The sequence below is a fragment of the Castanea sativa genome, chromosome 4 (genome assembly GCF_040712315.1).
Source record: "Castanea sativa cultivar Marrone di Chiusa Pesio chromosome 4, ASM4071231v1".
Lineage (NCBI taxonomy): Eukaryota > Viridiplantae > Streptophyta > Magnoliopsida > Fagales > Fagaceae > Castanea > Castanea sativa.
In genome coordinates, this window is record NC_134016.1 from 934202 (window position 1) to 955087 (window position 20886).

Here is a 20886-nt window from a genome sequence, read left to right on the forward strand (position 1 = left end):
TGTTGAAACTTTGGTTACATGCCCGTGGTAGATAAAGTTGTTACAAAAGAGTTATGGCAGACTAATATAATATAACAACAGCAAAGGAAATACACTTGCTGTTAGACAAAATAATTAAAGGATTATCAATTACAATAAAGAAAAGAACAACACAACAATAAGAAACGCATTATAAATGAAATGGCAAAGATAAGATAGAAATAATACTGGTACTTAATTAATGAAATCAAAGAATAAATGGTTAGTCTGCCGTGCTTAATTGCATTACGGAACTACGACCAAGGAGGGAACCACTTCCTCAATGTGGGTAATTTCACAAGAGAATCTTGCTATAGAAATTATCCACTTTGAGAGAATGGACCTGAATGGCTTATGCCCAAAAGAATCCTTTATCTTTAACAGAGGGTAGGCTCTTAGAAGGAGAGAAGGGATAGGCTTTTAGAAGGAGAGAAGGGATTAGCCTATTAGTGCATGTCAGCCATCTTATACTCTCTCTGTTTTCTCTTTCTAACTCTCTTTATTTTTCTCCGTTTTATTACTCTACTTTTCCCACTCTTTTCTTTCTTAGTTCTTGCTCGTGTGGTGTTGTGATACTGTGACCCTCTTGTTGTGATTGTTGTTGTGTTGATGATATTGTGCATGGCGGAGGCTCTTTATATCAGTGACTGGTTTTTTTACCATTTCACCCATTAACCACTTTTGTCTGGGTGTGGGTATCCTTTTAGACCACCCACTGGTCTGTCAGCTGCTCAGCCACCACCACTTACACGTGTTGGTCATGCCACATCCCATTACCAAATAAAGAATTCTATTTTGTTTGTTTGTTCACCAAGGGACCAGAATCCGCCCTTACAAATGTTTTTTTTTTAACTACTGAAAATTGTTTATAATTGTTAGAATTTTTATTTCTATTGTATTACTGATTTCAAGTAAATAATTATTACAAATATATTTTAATACTGAGTATATGATTTTTATATACATGTAAGATATATTTTGTTAGAAACTATGATTTTATGTATGATTATGGACAATCTGACTATAAATTGATTCTGAATGAAGGGTTATTCATTGATACTCTAATATCTAGCCAATGAAGGTTATTCATTGATACTCTGATGCCCAGTTATGGAGATATAGCGTGACCATAGTCATAAGATTGTTAAGAATATGAATTACGTTTGAATACTTGAACTATTTTGAGTCCTTAAAACTACATATATGATTTCGGAAATGTATGAGTATTTGAACTATTTTGAGTCACTAAAACTGCTTATGTGTTTTTGGAATCTATTGTAAATTATTGCTTTGATATATATGGAAAACTGATTATTTTATAATCCATTTATGCTACATTTTTAAGATTTAATATATTTGATCTATATACAAATTATTATTTTACAGATCTATTTGCTTGATAGAATTTTTTAGGACTTTGGTTACTTATTGAGTTGTCGACTCACCACCCTCTTTCCCCTTTTAGATTCTGATAAGGAAGAGTAGCATATGTTTGGGCTTATGCTGGAATGTGCGCATGAGTGAAGTTTAAGAAATCAATGGAATAAGATTTGATTAGATTTAAAGAATTTAGTTTATTTTTATTTTTATGTTGGAAGCTTATTATTTGGAGAACTTTTGAGAATTGCATTATTAAGGATATTTTTAAATTTATTAATGAAATTTTCTTTGAGTATAATTCTTTAGTTGTTAAGAGGGCCTTTCACACTTGTAGGGTGTAATCTTTATATGTGTGTGGCTGTTGTCACGTGCCTAGCTCTTACTTGGGTTTGGGGCATGACAAAAACAGTCCATTTTGCACTGATTAATAAATGTAAGTATCCAATAACATGATGAGAATAAAAGAAGCAAAACATCTCTTATGCATATAACTCAATGGGATATTTTTTAAAAGAAATGAAATAGGAAATGTTAACATTATAAATTTATAATATCAATATATGTATAAATAATTTACTTTGGGTCATTAGAGTAGTAAAAAAAATATTCTAATAATTAACTTTAGGGTTTGGAGGTAAAAAAAAAAAAAAAAACTTTACACCTATTTCATCATTTGGTCCTTACCAGTTTTTGAAGTTGATGCCTTAATAACTTGTTTGTCAATCCCTTCAATTGCTAGACGAGCTCCTTCTCTAACATTTGCAGTCACTTTTTCGCAAATTTGAATATCATGACCTCTATATCCCGCAAGGTGTGCTTTAATCCTCATGGAACCCCCCCAACAAAATTATGTCCAACAAACTAACATTTAAAACGACCATTTAAATCCTCAACATACTCCCAAAATTGATCTTTTGATTTACCCATTTTTGAAATTTTCTTGTACACAAAAAAGATTAAGAGAAAGTGATGAAGCGATTACCATGGAAGAAAGGAAGAGCAAAGAGAAACACAGTGGTGGAGAAATACAAACTTCATATTCTTTATATCATAAAATGGACGTATAATACCTTTAGCAACAAAAAATATGTTTTACACTGTTAATAAATTTTTGGGTAAATTACGTATTTGGTCCCTATCTTATATTAGAAATTTTTACCTTTAGCAACAAAAAATATGTTTTACACATGAGCTAGAAATCTTTTTAAAAATTTTTAAATAAGAAAAACTCAAACATGCGTAGTCAATTTAATTCTGTCAAGAACAAGTCCCAAGTATATATCTAAAACAACAATAGAAAAAGACAAATCCTTTACAATAAAATATTAGAGAAGCAACTAGTGTTAGATATTTGGTAAACATTAGGGGAGAAAATGAGTATTTGTCCCTAATTTACTAACTATGCAGCAAAATGCCCTATTTTGAAACTTTTTAGCAAAATGCTCCTGTTTTTGAAACTCGATTTTAACAAAATCGAGTTACAAATGGATCTCAACATTAGCAATGTTGAGTTCTATACATATTTTGCTACTTAAATCTTTTTTGAAAATTTAAGTAAAATTCGACATTGCTAATGTCGAATTCCACTTAAAAATATACATATAACTCAATTTTGTTAAAATCGAGTTTTACACAAAACTTAATTTTTCAAAAATAGAGATATTTTACTAAATAATTTCAAAATAAAAGCATTTTACTGCATAATTTGTAAATTAAGGACAAATGCCCATTTTCCCCAGGTTAAGAGTACAGAGATTGAGAATTTGAGATAAGGCCAAATGGGAAAGTCCTAGTGTACGACACTCTTCTAGAGTTTTTTTTTTTTGGGTAAACTAGAGTGCCGCTTCATGTAAGAATTTGAGATAAGTCTTCTAGAGTATTCAAGACTTTTTTTAATTAATAGTTTTATTAGGAAAAGTGTTAAAAAGAACAAAAACTCCGAGCTTTTACACAATATTACATTTGTGAAACACCAATCTTGTGTAAGTATGGTATTCCTTTTTTCAGATCCAGGAAAAGATAAGTGTAAAAATATCTAATAAAAACAAACAATCTCTCAAGCATTATGTCATGTTTAATTTCAGTGATTCTCCTAGTTGAAAATAACTATAAAATAGCCCTTCATGATGCGCAAATGGTATTAGTAAGTAGTAACTTAATGAAAAAAAAGTGAGTATTTTATCAAAGAAATAATAGTATGAATCGCACATATTTGGTTTTTCTTTTCAAAGAAAAAAAAAAATAAAGAAGAGAGTAAGAACTGAGAAGTCAGCTTGTGAGGTGTTTATCACTTGCATTTTGTGATGCTTGTATTATTTGATTATGGGAAATCTTAAGACAAGGGATTTATCACTAGCTTTCTGCGATGTGTGTATTATTTGATTTAGGAAATCAAAGGACACAGGACCACCTTTTCCCAATCCCTGGGCAGATCCTTCTTTTAAATCAGTAAAATTTGTAACTTGGTGAGACATACCATGGGAGCAGATCGATGAAGTAGATTATTGAAATCATAATTATTGAACAAAACACTTGAAGATAAGTTTTCCTTTTCTTTTATTTCTTGAGGAGAAAGGAATATGAGCACCTTCAGTAACACAAAAATCTAATTTTAATTGCAAATTTGTAGAAAGTATGTTTGACACTTAATTAAGGCCTTATTCTATGCTACTATCACAATGATGTCTTTGAATATTTCTCTAATTTATGGAAATAAAAATGTGAAAAATACATTACAACCTGCAAAAGTGAAAGTAAGATCATTTACATCCAAACAAATATATATGGCCATGTGTGAATATTTGAAAATTTTGGAAAATCTATTGAAAGTAAAAGCTAGCAAGTTTACGCTTGCATTTCAAAAATGAAAGGGAAAATTTTCAAAATGACAATTTGCTCTTTGATTTTCCAGATTTCTAAACTCTTTTTAACCTTAAGAAAGATTTAATGGTAAATTACATACTTGGTCTCTAACTATGATAATTTTGTCATTAACATTTCAAACGTGTCAATTTAGAGTCTGTTTGAATACTGCTTATTTTGCTGAAACTGAAAATTTATTGCTGAAAGTATTGTAGATAAATGTAAAAGTTAATTGAAATAGTACAGTAGTATTAATGAATAGTATTAAAAAGTGCAGTAGAGTCCATAAATAGTAACAAAAATAAAGTAATAGTAAAATAATTTTAATTTTTCATTAGTATCCAAACGCACATAGTTCTAACATTTTGGTTTTATTTCAAAACAGTAATAAAAGAAAATTAAAAATAAAAGAAAAATAAAATGTTGATATGATTAATGGTCAAAATAAAATATTTGTATAAAACCAAATAAGACTGTTACCTGAACTGCCATGTCAAAATTAACTCAATAAAAAAATAAAAAAAACCAACTTAGTGATAAGCTTGCAGTAGCTTTAGCTCTGACAGTAGCGATGCCAGACGGTGAAGCACAGTAGCAACACCCAATGGTGAAGACCAGCGGCAACCGATCAGCTGGTGACGCCGATTTTGGTATAATCTCTTTCTCTCTCTATCTCTCTGTTCAAATGGGTTTTTATTGGAAATACTATCACAAACAAATACTTAAAGCAAAATTAGAAGATAATGAGAGATTAGTGTGAAACTATGAATTGATGATGTAGCACATGAACGTCATCGACTAGAGTTGGCCCTCAAAAGAAAGAGAAGAGATTATTATGAAGTGTGAACTAATGATGTTCAGCTTGGACTTCACTGAGCAGAGTGAATGTTGTGCTCATACTAGTATAGGGTGCTTTTGCTTTCATTGATGTTGTCATTTTGTTTTTTGCTATTTCATTTTTTTTTTTAATTAGGTAAGGCTGACATGGCAGTCCAGGTGGTACTCTTATGTGGCATTAAACAAATATATCATTCTCGGCCAAGACCATTTTGAAACTGTGCTTAAAAGGTTGAGGACTAAGTATGTAATTTAGCTTCATTAGATTTAAAATCAATTTATTTAAAATGCCTTAATTTTACATTCATAGATTTTAAAATTCCTTGTTTGGTTGTATTTTATACCTTGGAGGATTTGAAATTATAAAATTTAAAAACTATTGAAGTATGACTAAGAATTTCTAAAATTCTATCTGGTTAGATCTTATTTTAAAATTGATAATGAGAAGAAAATCAGTAGGCAGGATGCTTCGAACTTGAAAGGACTACTTGCTGTCTTAATAGTCTGAAAAAGAAAGAAAAGCGATCAAAGGTGATCAGGGTTGCCGGCCAAGAACCCTTCGATGGCAGAGTTAGTTTTCTCTCTATAATTTTGGAGTTCTAGCTTTTTAGGAAATGTAAAAAACGTACTTTTGTTTGGTCTGAATGAGCGTTTATATAGTGCATCCTAGAGGCGGTTATTAGACTTGTAACCTCCCCTATATTTAAGGAGGTCTGAGGGTTCAAAGATAACCTCCACAACTACCACGGGAGTTATATTTCATTCTTAATTGACTGCTGTTGATGGTTAATGTTTTGAGTGGAGGTTGCAGTGGTGAAATCAGGTACTGCTCACGCCTTGGAATCATAACCCATGGTTATTTGAATAAGGGAACAATACTTGGAATTTTCTAAGTGTCGTGGGTCGTCCATATGCTTTCCTGTGGACGACCCCTAGTATGGACGAATCATCTTGCACCATGTTGATCACCTATGGGTCGTCCATGAGAAATTCATGGACGACCCCTGGCATGGATGACTGAGGACGCTCTGGATTCGGTTGTTTTTTAAAACTCCTCATCAAAAATCAAGAATTACAAAGTTTAAAATCCTTAGCCAAATTCAAGTCCTTGACTCTTTTATCCAAACAAGGTATTTAGAATTTAATCGCCTAAATCTAAAATCGCATGCTCAAATCCTGTTATCCAAATTACAAACACACTAGAGAATTTTTGGGCTGTAATTCTTATTATCCTTCTTCAATTCTCATTTATTAAATGCAAATAGTGCTTCTCAATTAGATTACAAATAAACTGATAATGATATAAAAAGCTAAATTATAGTTCGAATTCAAAGAGGGAAAAAAAATCCGTAAAACTAACTACTAACTCTTCCTAGACAATAGGAAGCCCTTATTTGATAAGCTTATTGATAAACTTGAGAATTAAATCAAAGCTCCATCACATATTTAACCTAATCTTATCCAAGTCGAAAACTTCAGCCAAGAGATTTGGCTCCTTCAGTCTCCATGCTTCACGACTTTAGTCTTATCTGTACGAATAATAATACGTACATAAGCATGTAAGTAACTAAATATGTATGTGTGTGTATATAATGCACGAAGATACGTGAAATAACAAGCACAACACTAGAGAGAGAAACGAGGTGGACTAATATGTAAGTAAAATCATGTACATAGTTATCTGATTTTTTTTTACCTGCATCTTGATCATGGATCCCCCAAATCATTTCTTTTACATAATCTGACTGAAATGAGGCATAAAATTTATTTAAAAAAATTAAAATTAAAATTAAAACTTAAATCACATGGCACTATATACAGGATGCAAAATAGAAAAAGATCTATGATGGTGTTTTATATTCTGGAAGTACATATATATATATATATATATATATATATATATATATATATATATATATATATATATATATGTAGATATGGATCATGAAAAAAAGGGACTCAGAAGGATCGTAGAAATACCGAGTTTTTTGCTTTAACAAAAGCATCCTCCTCAAATTTTTTAGCTGATTCTTCAACTTCAGATGATGGAATTAGACGAAGGGTAAGCTTCGTCCTCCATACATTCGTTCTATACACAAAAGGCAATACGCTTATCATGTTATTGGCCATACCGACACAATTAAGCTATTAAAGAAAAGGAGTCCCAAATATGCTGACAGTGTCGAACTTAATAATAATAATAATAATAATAATAATAATAATAATAATAATAATGCCCATAACACGAATACAAGCTTAACAACAATATTTAATGCAAAAAAATGCATTTTAATTCAATCACGCACAATAATCAAAATTTGATGTAGAGTTTAGTCAGGCGAAAGAAAATGAGAAACCAAGCTTAAAATGAAGAATTAAGCTTTGTTTTGTATTTTATTTATTTATTTAAAAAATCGTAAGAATTTTGGAGAATAAACAATATTTCTTACAGCCCATTAACTAAGTCTTTACGCTTCAAATGGGTCCCCCAATTGACGGAGTCCTTGGTGGATGCTCCACTGCCTCCTCTGCTGCTGCTGCCACCACCTTTGGGGGCTTGAGTTAGAGTGAGTTTCCCTTTCTTGCTATCCATCTAATTTTCATTCATAACCAAAATGTCAAAAACAATTCTAGTTATCAAACCTCTCAATCTAGACAAGAATAAACAATAATTTTATGACAAAAAATTTAGGAGAGAGGGGAGCAACCTTTTTTATATAGAGAGTGGATGAGACTATAGTAAATGAGAAGATTAAAGTAGGATTATATGGTTTTAAGAAAGAAAGAAAGAGTGACTTGAGTTTAAAATTGCGAATGTTGAAGCCTTTATTGTTTCACATTCACGTATGCATTTATTGTTTCACATTCGTATGTTCACTGTCTTCCCCCAAACTCTTTCATATCAATATATATAGTTCAAGGCCTGTTTGTACAATTATAATCATAAATTTATAAGGAATGGCCTTAGGAAATTTCTTAATGAAAAATTTTAAGAAAGTTTTTATCTCAATTTTATGATAAATATAAAAATTTATATTATAAAAAAAATATTTTTTTTTTTGCATAATTTTTTTTAAAAAAAATGTTCCTAAACGCCCTTGGGGCATTGGTAAACATTTTCTATTAATAAGATATAATTTTATTATTAAATAATAATTAAGTGAATGTTTAATACATAATTATGTATTGCCCTCAAAGAAAAAAACATAATTATGTATTAACAATTCCCATATTAATTACGAGCATGTATTACGGTATTTATTACATAATATATGTATCTCCAATTATATAAATATATATATATATATATATATATATATATATATATATATATATATATATTACTTTGGTCCATTAGATTAGTTTAAAAAATTCTAATAATTAATTTTAGGGTTTTGAGGAATACAAAAAGATAAAGCTTACACCAATTTACTCCTTACCCATTCTTGAAGTTTATGCCCTATTAAGTATTAACTTGCTTGTCAACCCCTTCAATTGCTAGATGAGCCTCTTCTCTAACATCCATAGTTACTTTTTTCCAAATTTCAGTATCACGACCTCTATATCTTGCAAGGTGTGCTTTAATCCTTGTGGCACTCATAGCAAAATTACGTCCACAAAACTTACATTCGAAACAACCATTTTAATCTTCAACAAACTCCCAAAATCAATCTTTTGATCTACCCATTTTTCAATTTCCTTGTACCTAGAAAAGATTAAGAGAAAGAGATGAAGCAATTAATTTGAAAGAAAGGAAGAGCAAAGAGAAGCACGGTGATGGAGAAGTACCAATTGCATAGTATTTATATCATAAAATGGACATATAAATATATAATACCTTTAACCACAAAATATGTTATGCATTGTTAATAATTTTTTAACAAAAATGCATATGATATCTTAGTAACACAATTGCAATTTCAATTTTCAACTCTTGTGATATGTTTTGCCAAATATTACATTATATACTTTCTAAACATGGCCAACACACGAGGAACAATTCAAAAATGATAAAGTTAGATACATGAGAGGGCCAAACTTTAATACAAATATACACACACTACAAGAAAAAAGGTCTATTGCAAAAAACTCAAAATTTTTGTAATAAACAACTATTGCAATGAAACAAATTCGTTACACAGTATTGCAATAAAGTCTGTGGCAATAAATTATTATAACAAAAATTTCGTTGTAATAGTATTTTGTTGCAATAATATATTTTTATTATTATTAAAAATAATTTTTTCTACAAAAATATCGTTGCTATAATTTATTGCAACAAATTTTTTGTTGTAATATATCTAGTGGAAAATCAGAACATATTGCAATAACTTATAGCAACAATTTTTTTTTGTAATATATTTTGTTGGAACTCAAAGAATATTGCAATAACTTATAGCAACAATACTTTTTGTTGCAATAAGTTACACATATATGCTTTTTTTTTTGAGAAACTATTCAAGAAGGCTACTTTAATTAAAAGACAAAAAATCCGACAAATAACAGTTATACAGATCTGGAGGAACAGACTCCATCCAAACTAATAAAGGACTAGACAACCTAGCTCTCTTAGCCAAGGCATCAGCTAAAGCATTACCTTGCCTACACACATGAGAGAAAGAAAAGCTCTAAAATGAGCTAGCAAACAATAAAATGTCATGAATAATATGACCACAATACGAATGTAATAAAAGTCTATTACTAATGGCATGAATGGAAGATTTCGAATCACCCTCAAAGACAACATTATGAAGACTAAGTTCCCGAACAAAATGAACCGTACGCCTAATTGCCAAAGTTTCAAGAGTAAAAATAGAATCTAGAATGGGGATTTGCTTAAATGTATACATATGTATTTACTTAAATGTTAGTGAATAATATAATGTTTTTTGAGAAAGGAATTAGCTAACACCATATGAAGATTATTAATTTAATTTCTCTTTTAAACTTAGTAATTTGACGTTCTTTAAAGGATAAATTAATTTTTATGATCTTGAATTTTTATTATATATCATCTTTTCATAAAGAATTGTATAAAGCTCAATATAAAATTGTCATATATAGCGGCAAGATTGAAAGTTTTAAATTTTTTTTTACCATATATATAAAAGAAAATTATACATACATTTTCTCTATGATATGCTTACAATTTTATTTTTATTTACAATATTGTTATCACCCTCATTTAGATCATCCTAGAATTTTCGGAGTCCTTTGATCAAAGTCAAGATAATCATAATTATATTTTTAATCAATTATATCTTAGAATTTTCTTAAGATTAATCTATGTGGATCAAATGGAAAAATCCTCTTGATTTCCAAATTACTATCAAAAGAGGTCAAAACACGTAATTTTTTATTAAATAAAAAAAATAAAAAGCTTAAAAAATGGTGAATTTGAACAATTTTAGGCTAAACCCTAGAGTTGACCAAGTTTGATAGAAGTTTGACTGCGTTTTAACCAAGGAAGTGAATACCGTACCGGAGGCTGTACCGGTTTGGCCACCAGTACGATATATTTCGGATACCGGTCAATACCGGTGTACCGTTTCGGGTTTACCGTTATTTTATATATATATATATATATATATATACACACACACACACACACACACCAAAATCTTTAGAACCATGTTTATAAACATATAATATTTCACTTATATTATAGTAAATATAAAAGTTTATCATAAAACATTACCTCAATTCAGAACAAATTATTCATAGTTTTAGACTTTAGTATCAATTAAAAGGAAAAAAAAAACACAATATAAAAAATAGAAAGCTTAGTTGTTCATTGCATACTAAAAAAACAAATAATACTAATAAGTTAATGTAAATAAGTTACCATTATGCCTTTACAAAAATTCAAAAATTACAAAACTTAAAATAAAAAAAAAAAAAAGTTTTTTTCTGTACCGGCCGGTACGTCCGGTACCGGCCGGTATTGCCCGAAATTGGCCGGTATGGCCGGTACGCGGCCAGTACGGCCGGTATTTTTTTCGGTACAATATAGAAGTGTACCAGTACCGGTGCACTGGCCGGTACGGTATGTACCGGCCGGTACCTGTACGGTATCGACCACCTTAGTTTTAACTAAAAATTCAATAGTTCAATTCAGAGCAAATATGACTCTGGAGATGCAACTTGATACAGAATTCTAGGCTTACCAATGTCATAACAATTTCTCCAATTTGTATGTGATCTCATATAGTCTCTCAATCACTGTACACTGAATTACAACTACAAAATATGCTTTTATATAACTCTTGAACCCTAGTTCACAAATTCCAAAGCTTAGAGGTTAATGTGGGCCGCAAAAGGGACATTTAAAAATTGTGTCACAACCAATGGAGTGGTGTCGAAGGTCATTAAACCTCAATTGATTAGGCTACAGTCGAGGCATAAAAAATTCCTATTTTCTTAGCAGATCTTTATTAGTTTACTCGTGTCTTCAAAGGAGATCTTCACTTCATCTTAGACACTAGAATATATAACTCAAATACATCAAAATGCTTTTTAACTCATTTGCCAATTCTTACATTATATGATCCTAACAAAATCAATTATATATAGGTGACCGTTCATAACTTAAATCTTGATTATTGGTGGAAACTCCATATATTTCAATGTAAGAATCCCTCGACGCATACGAGTTTAAGTACAGAACATCTTCAAGCAAGCGGTGTTAATTTCACACCACTAACTTATATAACAGGAGTCAATTATACAAAAGCAAACTTTTGCCCCTCCCAAGGGAAATTAAGATGAAGTTTTGAGTGTCGACAGATATCAAATTTGCTTTGTTAAAGGTTAGAAACTCTTTATATATATATATATAACACTTTTTTTTTTCTTTTAAAATAAGATCGATGCTCATAAAATTTGGGGAACTAAAAATTTTTAAATTAAAAAAAAAAAAAAACATATTTTCAAGGTTTTTTTTGGCACCCATAAGGTGGCTCCATCGTTGTGTGAGAGTATTTATCCTTAATTGTTTACCATATTTGTACTTAGGTACATGCCCAACGGGATTTTAATTGATTGTGGGAGTGAATGAAGTGCTTGGAGTTATTAACAATCTTTTATATTTTTAAGATGGAATTAATCATTTGTGTTTAATTAGTTTAACCTAAGGTTAAGATCTAGAGGTCATAGGGTAGTCTTTTAATCTAGAATAGGCACCCCACGATGCCCAAGCAAAGTCAGTAGTGTTACTTGAATTTGATTACTCATTTCTAATGCAAAATAAGTAAAATACGTGATCAAGTTTTACAGGCATATGTGATCGATATGTCCCACAATATTATGCAAGCATTAAAATTTACGCATATGTGTCGGTCTCAGTGGTTTTGATTCGATAAAGTTGGGGGAAAACACAAAATGACTTTTGATTGTAAAAAAGCATATTGAAAAACAATGGGTTAGCAAGTTTGAGAATTGCGAACGGAAGTGGATTCTAGAATTTCAATATAGATATAGAACTGTCATATAATCCCCCCTAAGCTAAGGGATCTATATGATGCAGTTGTCAGTTAATTAATTAAATAAAAAATAAGAAAACCTATCAAGCATATCTTTATTGATAAACAAAGAAAAGCACATATATTACTTGAAAATTACTTTTGGACCCAATTACATCCTACAAATAGAAAAGTAAAAGTCTTCGTTTTTTTTTAGTAATAATCTAAAGAAAGTATAAAAGAATTTATAGGAAAAACCCAATTAACTCCCAAAGATTAGGTTTGGAGGCTTATTTACTAAGTGGGAAAGTCTAGGACACTTATCCTTACTAAAGATTGATCTCTTAGGATACAACAGCCCATTAAAATTAAAACTATCAACAATTGCATTGGGAATAATGTAAAATCCTTAGAGTAATCTTTTACCAATAGACCACTCTTGTTACTTCCATATTCCTTTCAAAGCGAGCAGTAGTAAGAAACAAAACATCCAGCTTTGACAGCTATCCGGAAAACTTATGTAGCTTTCTATAGAAAAAGAGCACACCTCCTCCTCTGCCGGTTGGTAGTAGCAGATCTTGTTCTAGAACTTCAGTTCTTAAATAGATGAATGGTTGCTACAAACACCTTTGCAAAGGCTCCAAAATCATCAAAATTCAATGCCTCCAACTAAGGACATCACGTCAAGTTTATCAAAGCTTGCTGAACTACTGCTCTGGTATCCAAAGGAAGATTGGGTTCCAAAATGGTGGGTGCACATTGGAAAAAAGATCCTTTGATAGATAAGAAATTACTGATGGCTCTAACATATCTGAAGAATTGTCAATTGCTACGTACCTTTGGCTTACAACATTGATTCATTGATAACATCAACATGAAAATTAAGAAAATTTTGAAGGAAAAGTGAGAGGGAACAGGGAATAATTGGCATGGAATCAAGAGAAAGAGAATATTTGAGGAAACTTATTAATCCTTATAACTTCCATTAGCTTGGGACTATATTAAAAGTCCATGCATTAATTAATGTTTCCTGCCCTCATCGGACCAATAAGAAAATGCCAAATCGTTAAAATATAAACACCTCAACAAACAAATATTTCAAATGAATCCTAATTTTTCCTTTGTACTGTCTAAAATCCAATGCCTTCTCTGAAATCAAATATATTCCATTGCTTTTAAAAGAACCAGTGCAGTGGTAATCACTAGGGGAGACATGTTTTTTTAAGCTGTTTGACATATCAGCATGCTTATTGAGGGTTTTTTTTTTTTTTTTTTTTTGGCATTTTATTATTGTTACTTCCTAATTGGTTACATTTTTTTATGCTACATACAAAAACAAAAAAAACAACTTTTTTCGTATCTATTGAATTTGGTAAGTTTTAATGGTCCTTATCCAAACTTACCGCAAACATAATTTTTTTACTTACAAATAACAGTCTTTCGAGTATATGTCAAATTTTGCGTGTTTTTAGAGAGACTTTCTGTGTCACCTAATTGCTGGTAACATGGCCCAAAAATGAAATAAATGGAAGAAACGTTCCTGTCCGTAAGCTCCCAGCAAATTAACCCTCCGCCTTTGCTTCCCCCAATTTTTTCTCCGAAACAAACGTTACATTCCCTTTTGACTCTCTCTTCTGCTTTTTTTTCCACCTTTCAAAATTTTCTCTTTCTTTTTCCCATTTTCTTTCTTTCTTTCTTTCTCTCTTTCTGGGTTTTTCTTTCTTAGCTGTTTTTTTTTAAGCTTGTTTCATGCATGGATGACACCAGAATCGAAGACGATGATAAGGATGCATTGGCTGGACTAAGCACCGTCCCTCTACGTAAAATCCAATCCCACAGCCATCAACTACGTGCAAACTCGACTCCTCAAAAGCGACACAACAAAGTACGTAAACATAGCCTAGACGAGGCTCAAGTACCCGACTGCTTTGAAGACCACCAACAGCAATACTATAATGACTCTTCAGACGATGATTTCTTTCCTTACTCCTCCTCCTCCACCACCACTGCTTCTTCCGGGACACCAGTTTTCGGTGGTGGTGGTGGCAATACTAATGACTATCTCTCGCAGAGAATGGACCGTGGCCTCTGCATGGAAGATGGTCAAGATGAATCCAGGCAATTGCAAGCATTGCCTGAATTCATTGGAAGTGGCGGCATGAACGGGATCTTCAAGGTTCCGGTTCGTGCCCCAGTTCATCCTGGCCGCCCGCCTTGCCTCGAGTTAAGGCCTCACCCTTTGAGAGAAACCCAGGTGGGAAAGTTTCTGAGGAACATTGCATGCACTGAAACGCAGTTATGGGCAGGTCAAGAGTGTGGAATAAGGGTGTGGGATTTTGACAATGCTTATGATCCTGGATATGGGCTTGGTGGGTCTGGTGGGAGGGTTAGAAGGGGTGATGAGGATGCTGCACCATTTCATGAGTCTGTGAACACGTCTCCAACCATGTGTGTGATGGTTGATTGTGGGAATAGGGTGGTTTGGACTGGGCATAAGGATGGGAAGATTAGATCTTGGAAGATGGATCAGCCTTTGGATGATAATCCTTTCAAGGAAGGTCTTTCATGGCAGGCTCATCGTGGTCCTGTTCTTTCAATGGTTTTGTCATCTCATGGTAAGCTCTTTATTTTTTTTTTTTGTTTCTGTTTTTATTTAAGAGGGTAAATCTTAGGTACAACTTGTTTCTTAGGTGCCAAATTACATTGACAGATGAATGACGTGGTTCGATTCAAGTGTCCTTGGAAAAGAGAATGAATATTGGTTTTTTTGTATTAATCAATACATCTATATGATTAAATTCAATTGAAGAATTCAAGGTACAATAACTAAGGAACTGTTTTTAAGTTTTGCTATTTTCTTATAAATTAGCATACAATTAGTTAATGTGTCCTTTTGGAAAATGATATGAATAGAGATGGGGAATATAATGGGGGTTTTTTTCACAAGTATTGTGTTTTATGATTAAGCAAAGGGAGGATATGTGAAGCTTGTTATAAGACACGCTGTCTTGATTTACTAATGACTTTACCCAACTGTTTTCTTATCACTTGATTTATTGTAAGCTTGAGTTTTGGTGTGTAATTTGCATGTAAAATCACGAGAACTTATCATTCTATGACATAATCTTGGTGATTTTTGAGTGCTAATAGAGATAACTATTCATGTTTCTTTGATGCAGGTGATCTGTGGTCTGGAGCTGAAGGTGGTATTATTAAGATCTGGCCATGGGAATCCGTTGAAAAATCTCTTTCTCTAAAAGCAGAGGAAAGGCACATGGCTGCTTTACTGGTGGAGAGGTCATTTGTGGACTTAAGGAGCCAAGTCTCTGTTAATGGTGTTTGTAGTATATCTTCTCAAGATATAAAGTGTTTGTTATCTGATAATGTTAGAGCTAAAGTTTGGAGTGCTGGGCCTATGTCCTTCTCACTTTGGTAAACTACTCTTTCACATTACTATATTTATGTACAGGGTTGCTGTGTGCTTGATAATTAAATCTTTCAACACTAAAAATTTTCAGGGAAAGAGATATCATTTCAAAGTACCTTATTGCTTGTGAAGAAATTCTTTATAATATCACAAATTACATCTTAGGTATATTAAGAATTGGTGTTTTCACAGGGATGCTCGCACAAGGGAGCTTCTAAAAGTGTTTAATGTAGATGGTCAGATGGAGAATAGAGTTGACATGTCAGCAGTTCAGCAAGATCAAGCTGTAGAAGATGAGATGAAAATAAAATTTGTTTCCCCATCGAAAAAGGAGAAATCACAGGGTACTAGCTTTTTGCAACGATCACGCAATGCTATAATGGGAGCTGCAGATGCTGTTCGTCGTGTCGCAACCAAAGGGACAAGTGCATTTGTAGAAGATGTCAAGAGAACAGAAGCACTAGTGCTAGCTGCTGATGGAATGATTTGGAGTGGATGTACAAATGGCTTACTTGTGCAGTGGGATGGGAATGGAAATCGAATGCAAGAATTTAATTTCCATCCTTGTGCTGTCCAATGCTTTTGCACTTACGGAGCACGAATATATGTAGGCTATGTGAGTGGTGTTGTACAAGTATTGGATCTTGAGGGAAATCTAGTTGCAGGATGGGTTGCTCATAATAGTCCTGTCATAAAATTGGCAGTTGGGGCTGGTTATGTTTTTAGCTTAGCTACTCATGGAGGTATACGTGGGTGGCACATTACGTCTCCAGGGCCTCTTGACAGTGTAATACGATCAGAATTGGGTGGAAAAGAACTGATATATACGAAACGAGACCATGTCAGAATCTTAGTTGGGACATGGAATGTTGGTCAAGGAAGAGCCTCTCATGATTCACTTATGTCGTGGTTGGGTTCGGCTGTATCAGATGTTGGCATTGTTGTTGTTGGGTTGCAAGAAGTTGAGATGGGTGCGGGTTTTCTTGCAATGTCAGCAGCAAAAGAAACTGTAAGATCATATTTATTTCCCTAATTGATGTTGCTCACAACTTGATTGTGGTTACTTCAGTCCTATATGAGTTTTTCTATATAAACAGAACACAAATTTCTAGTAAAAAAGTCTTTACAAATAATCTCTCTTTTAGTATGAAGTTGAAATACAAATTGTACATGAAGTTTTCCAATGGTCTTTAGATCACATGGCATCTTATTCCCTTAAACAGGAACTTGAAGAGGAGTCATGGGTTCAATCTTGTATGAGTAAGTAGTATTTGGTGATTAGAAAAAGAAAAATTGTACTTGAAATCTATGAGATGATTTCAAAACTTCTTTTGTTTGTGCTATAACTCTGCAACAATGATATGTAAGATCATTTCAGCATTAGGTTATTTTCCTAACTTTCTTACAAATGCAAGCTGGGGAAACTGTAAGCAAAATTTTTGCATCCTGAAAAAAGAAGCCCTTTTTGTGCAATATGATGTTTGTGATTATCCATGATTTTCTTCCACGTGTAAAAGTACATTGTATCACTAGCATGAAGTCCAATTATCCCTGTCCTTCTCTCTCTCTCTCGTGTGCATGTAGGGTTATCTATTTATTTATATACCTCTTCCCTTTCAAATGTAGGTAGGACTTGAAGGGAGTTCTGTTGGACAATGGTGGTTGGACACAATAGGAAAGGCCTTAGATGAAACAGGAACTTTTGAGCGTATGGGTTCTAGGCAGCTAGCAGGCTTGCTTATATCCCTTTGGTAAGCAATTATATGGCAATGTATTTGAGATTTATCCCCTAATTACCTGTTAACTTTGCATTTTATCTTTCCTTTTCTTCAATGCGGCATCCTAACTTGTCCCTATGATGTCCTTACAGTATCCACCCTTCTATAATTTTGTTCATTTCTTATATAATACCTTAATATTCTTCAATTAGGGTGAAAAAGGATCTTAGACCATTTGTAGGGGACATTGATGCTGGAGCAGTTCCATGTGGCTTTGGTCGTGCAATCGGTAACAAGGTTTGTATATCTTTGAAATGTTGGAAAGCAATTACTTTATGGTCATGATCATCATGTTATCTGAAGTTCAATATAAAGTTATTTTATCTGTGAATAAACCTCTTCATGGATGCATGGAAATAACTTTTGTTAAATAATCTTTTAATTGGGGGGATCTTTTCATGTTACTGTGTTCTCCTTTACTTATCTAAACGCCCTTGTTCTCAATGAGAGTAAAAAGTGTAATCTTGAATTGACATTTTGGTTTTACAGACATTAAGTACCTGTCCAAAACCATTCTTTCAGTTAATGGCACTGTTTCTTGTATAATTTTTTTTTTCCAGACTTCTTCAGTTTATGACATTGACTTGGCTACAACTGTTCAAACAGGGAGGTGTAGGTTTGAGAATCAGAGTATATGATCGGATAGTTTGCTTTGTGAACTGTCACTTGGCTGCACATCTGGAAGCTGTCAATCGCCGCAATGCAGATTTTGATCACATATATCGAAATATGGTCTTCAGCCGGTCATCAAATCTACTTAACAATGCAGCTGGTATGGTGCCATACCTGTTTTTGTTTTGCTCTCTTGTCTTCTCCACATATTTATTTTGGCTGCTTTATTCTTCTGGCTTTTCGCTTGCCCTCTCTGTTGCAGCTGGTGTCACAACTTCTGCCCAGGTGCTTCGAGCTGCAAATGTAGGTTTTTATTTTGGTTGACTTGGTTTCTCGTTTCTTCTTCTCCTTTCATTTGCTAACAGTTACAAGGCTTTGCTGCTTTGATAGGCTGCTGCAGGTGGCAACTCTGAAGAACCAAAGCCTGAGTTATCTGAAGCGGATATGGTTGTATTTCTTGGTGACTTTAATTACCGTCTTTTTGGTATATCTTATGATGAGGCGAGGGACTTTGTTTCGCAAAGATGCTTTGATTGGCTCAGAGAAAAAGATCAGCTCAGGGCAGAGATGCAATCTGGGAAAGTTTTCCAAGGAATGCGGGAGGCACTCATAAGATTTCCTCCAACATACAAATTTGAAAAGCACCAAGCAGGTTTAGCAGGTACACATTAGTAACACTTGTATGTAAGAATTTCAGCATTTACTATATGAGCTATTTGATTTATAGCATTAACATTTGAAATCGATTAGTGCTCTCATATGTAATTTCTAAAGAGGAAGTGGATTGACATTTACTTTGATTGTGTTTTTTCTGTTTTCATTGGTTTCTTGGTAGCATGACTTTGATGACTTTCACTATCTTTCCAGGGTATGATTCTGGTGAGAAGAAGCGTATTCCTGCCTGGTGTGACCGGATAATATATCGTGACAATCGTGCCACTTCAGTGACCAATTCCAGTTTAGAGTGCCCTGTGGTGTCATCAATTTTACAGTATGTCGTGTTATTAGGAAAGATTGCTGTTATCTTCATGGTTTGTTTGTTAGTAAAACTTGGTCTTCATTTTTGACAGGTATGAGGCATGCATGGATGTGACTGACAGTGATCACAAACCTGTCCGGTGTATATTCAATGTGAGAATTGCTCATGGTGATAAATCAGTAAGGAGACGGGAGTTCGGAAGAATTTACAGATCCAATGAGAAAATCAGGTCTATTCTTGAAGGATTAAGTTATATTCCAGAAACCACAGTGAGCACCAACAACATAGTTCTTCAAAACCAGGAATCATCCATTGTGAGAATCACCAACAAATATGCCAAGGATACGGTTATATATAAAATCATGTGTGAAGGTCAGTCAACTGTCAAGGAAGATGGAGAAACACCCGAACTTCGCCCAAGAGGAGGCTTTGGCCTTCCAAGATGGCTTGAGGTATTGTGTTCTGCCTTTTGTTTGCATAAACTTTTTATCTTTTTTTTCCCCCACTTAGACACCCTATAAAATTTTGAATTACTTCTATATATCAGTTTCTAGGAGCAAATCACCTTAGCAATATCCCATGATCGAAGCCCAAATATCTGCAATTTATCACAAATATCTTCTGTCATGTGCAATGTCATAAATAAATATAATACATATTTTAATTTAACCTTTATATCTGTTTTAGGGATATCTGTGTGCATGCATGTACTCAAATGATCACATAGAACTTGTACATAGTGTTCATCAATACAAGAATGGTCAGAATAGCATACCTGCTATCACATTTCCTGTTAGCAGTTGCTTAAAATGCACAAATACTAAATAGATGTATTCTAATCTTACATTAGGATGAGCTTATTTTCATCAGTTTTTATTTTTATGTATTTATTTATTTTGTTTACTGTGTAGAAGTATGACTGTACTATGAAAAATGTTATACTTCTCCCGTTTATGATGAAAATAAGTGGCTTTATTTAGTTTAACGACATTGATAATTGCCACAAGGTGGATTTTTGCCTTAATGCTGATTTATTGTTTGTTCTTGTATTGTGTTCAAATTAGGTCACACCAGCAGCCTGCATAATTAACCCTGAAGAATTTGTAGAGGTCTCAGTAAGTCACAAGGACTTTCACACCCTAGAAGAGTATGTTGATGGCATCCCACAAAACTGGTGGAGTGAAGACACTCGAGACAAGGAAGTGTTCTTGGTCATAAATGTGTGTGGCAGTTGCTCAACCCATAGCTATAATCACAGAGTCCGTGTCCGCCATTGCTACTCGGGCAAGTCAATCCGCATCGACTCAAAATCCAACCATTCTAGAAAGTACCAAGGAGGCTTAATTCATCGGTCTGATCTCCGGCAACTAAGTACACTGACTGACTCAATTGATGACTCCCAACATATCAAAACCCCCCAAGAAGCTAGAAGCAAAACCCCAAGCAAAAACCACCCAAGAAGCTAGAAGCAAAACCCCCCATGAAGCTAGAAACAAAGGCTAATAGTTTATAAAAGATATAGATGCATCACCA

At 33.1% G+C, this 20886-nt stretch overlaps 1 protein-coding gene across 4 annotated transcripts; it reads left to right on the forward strand.

The window, feature by feature from the left end:
• The first annotated feature begins 14310 nt into the window (after positions 1-14310).
• Positions 14311-20881, forward strand: LOC142632268 (type I inositol polyphosphate 5-phosphatase 12). 4 transcript variants are annotated; one of them, XM_075806694.1, is made up of 11 exons: positions 14311-15172; positions 15737-15989; positions 16177-16993; positions 17611-17735; positions 17915-17999; positions 18369-18534; positions 18637-18681; positions 18775-19035; positions 19242-19365; positions 19445-19805; positions 20418-20881. In XM_075806694.1, the coding sequence occupies exons 1-11, from the start codon at positions 14311-14313 to the stop codon at positions 20817-20819; spliced, it is 3501 nt and encodes a 1166-aa protein (XP_075662809.1). In that variant the 3' UTR covers positions 20820-20881. The 4 variants fall into 4 exon arrangements, with proteins under 4 accessions (XP_075662809.1, XP_075662808.1, XP_075662807.1 ...); XM_075806693.1 differs by having other exon boundaries at positions 18637-18677; positions 18765-19035; XM_075806692.1 differs by having other exon boundaries at positions 14311-14624; positions 14676-15172; positions 18369-18677; positions 18765-19035.
• Positions 20882-20886: the final 5 nt, after the last annotated feature.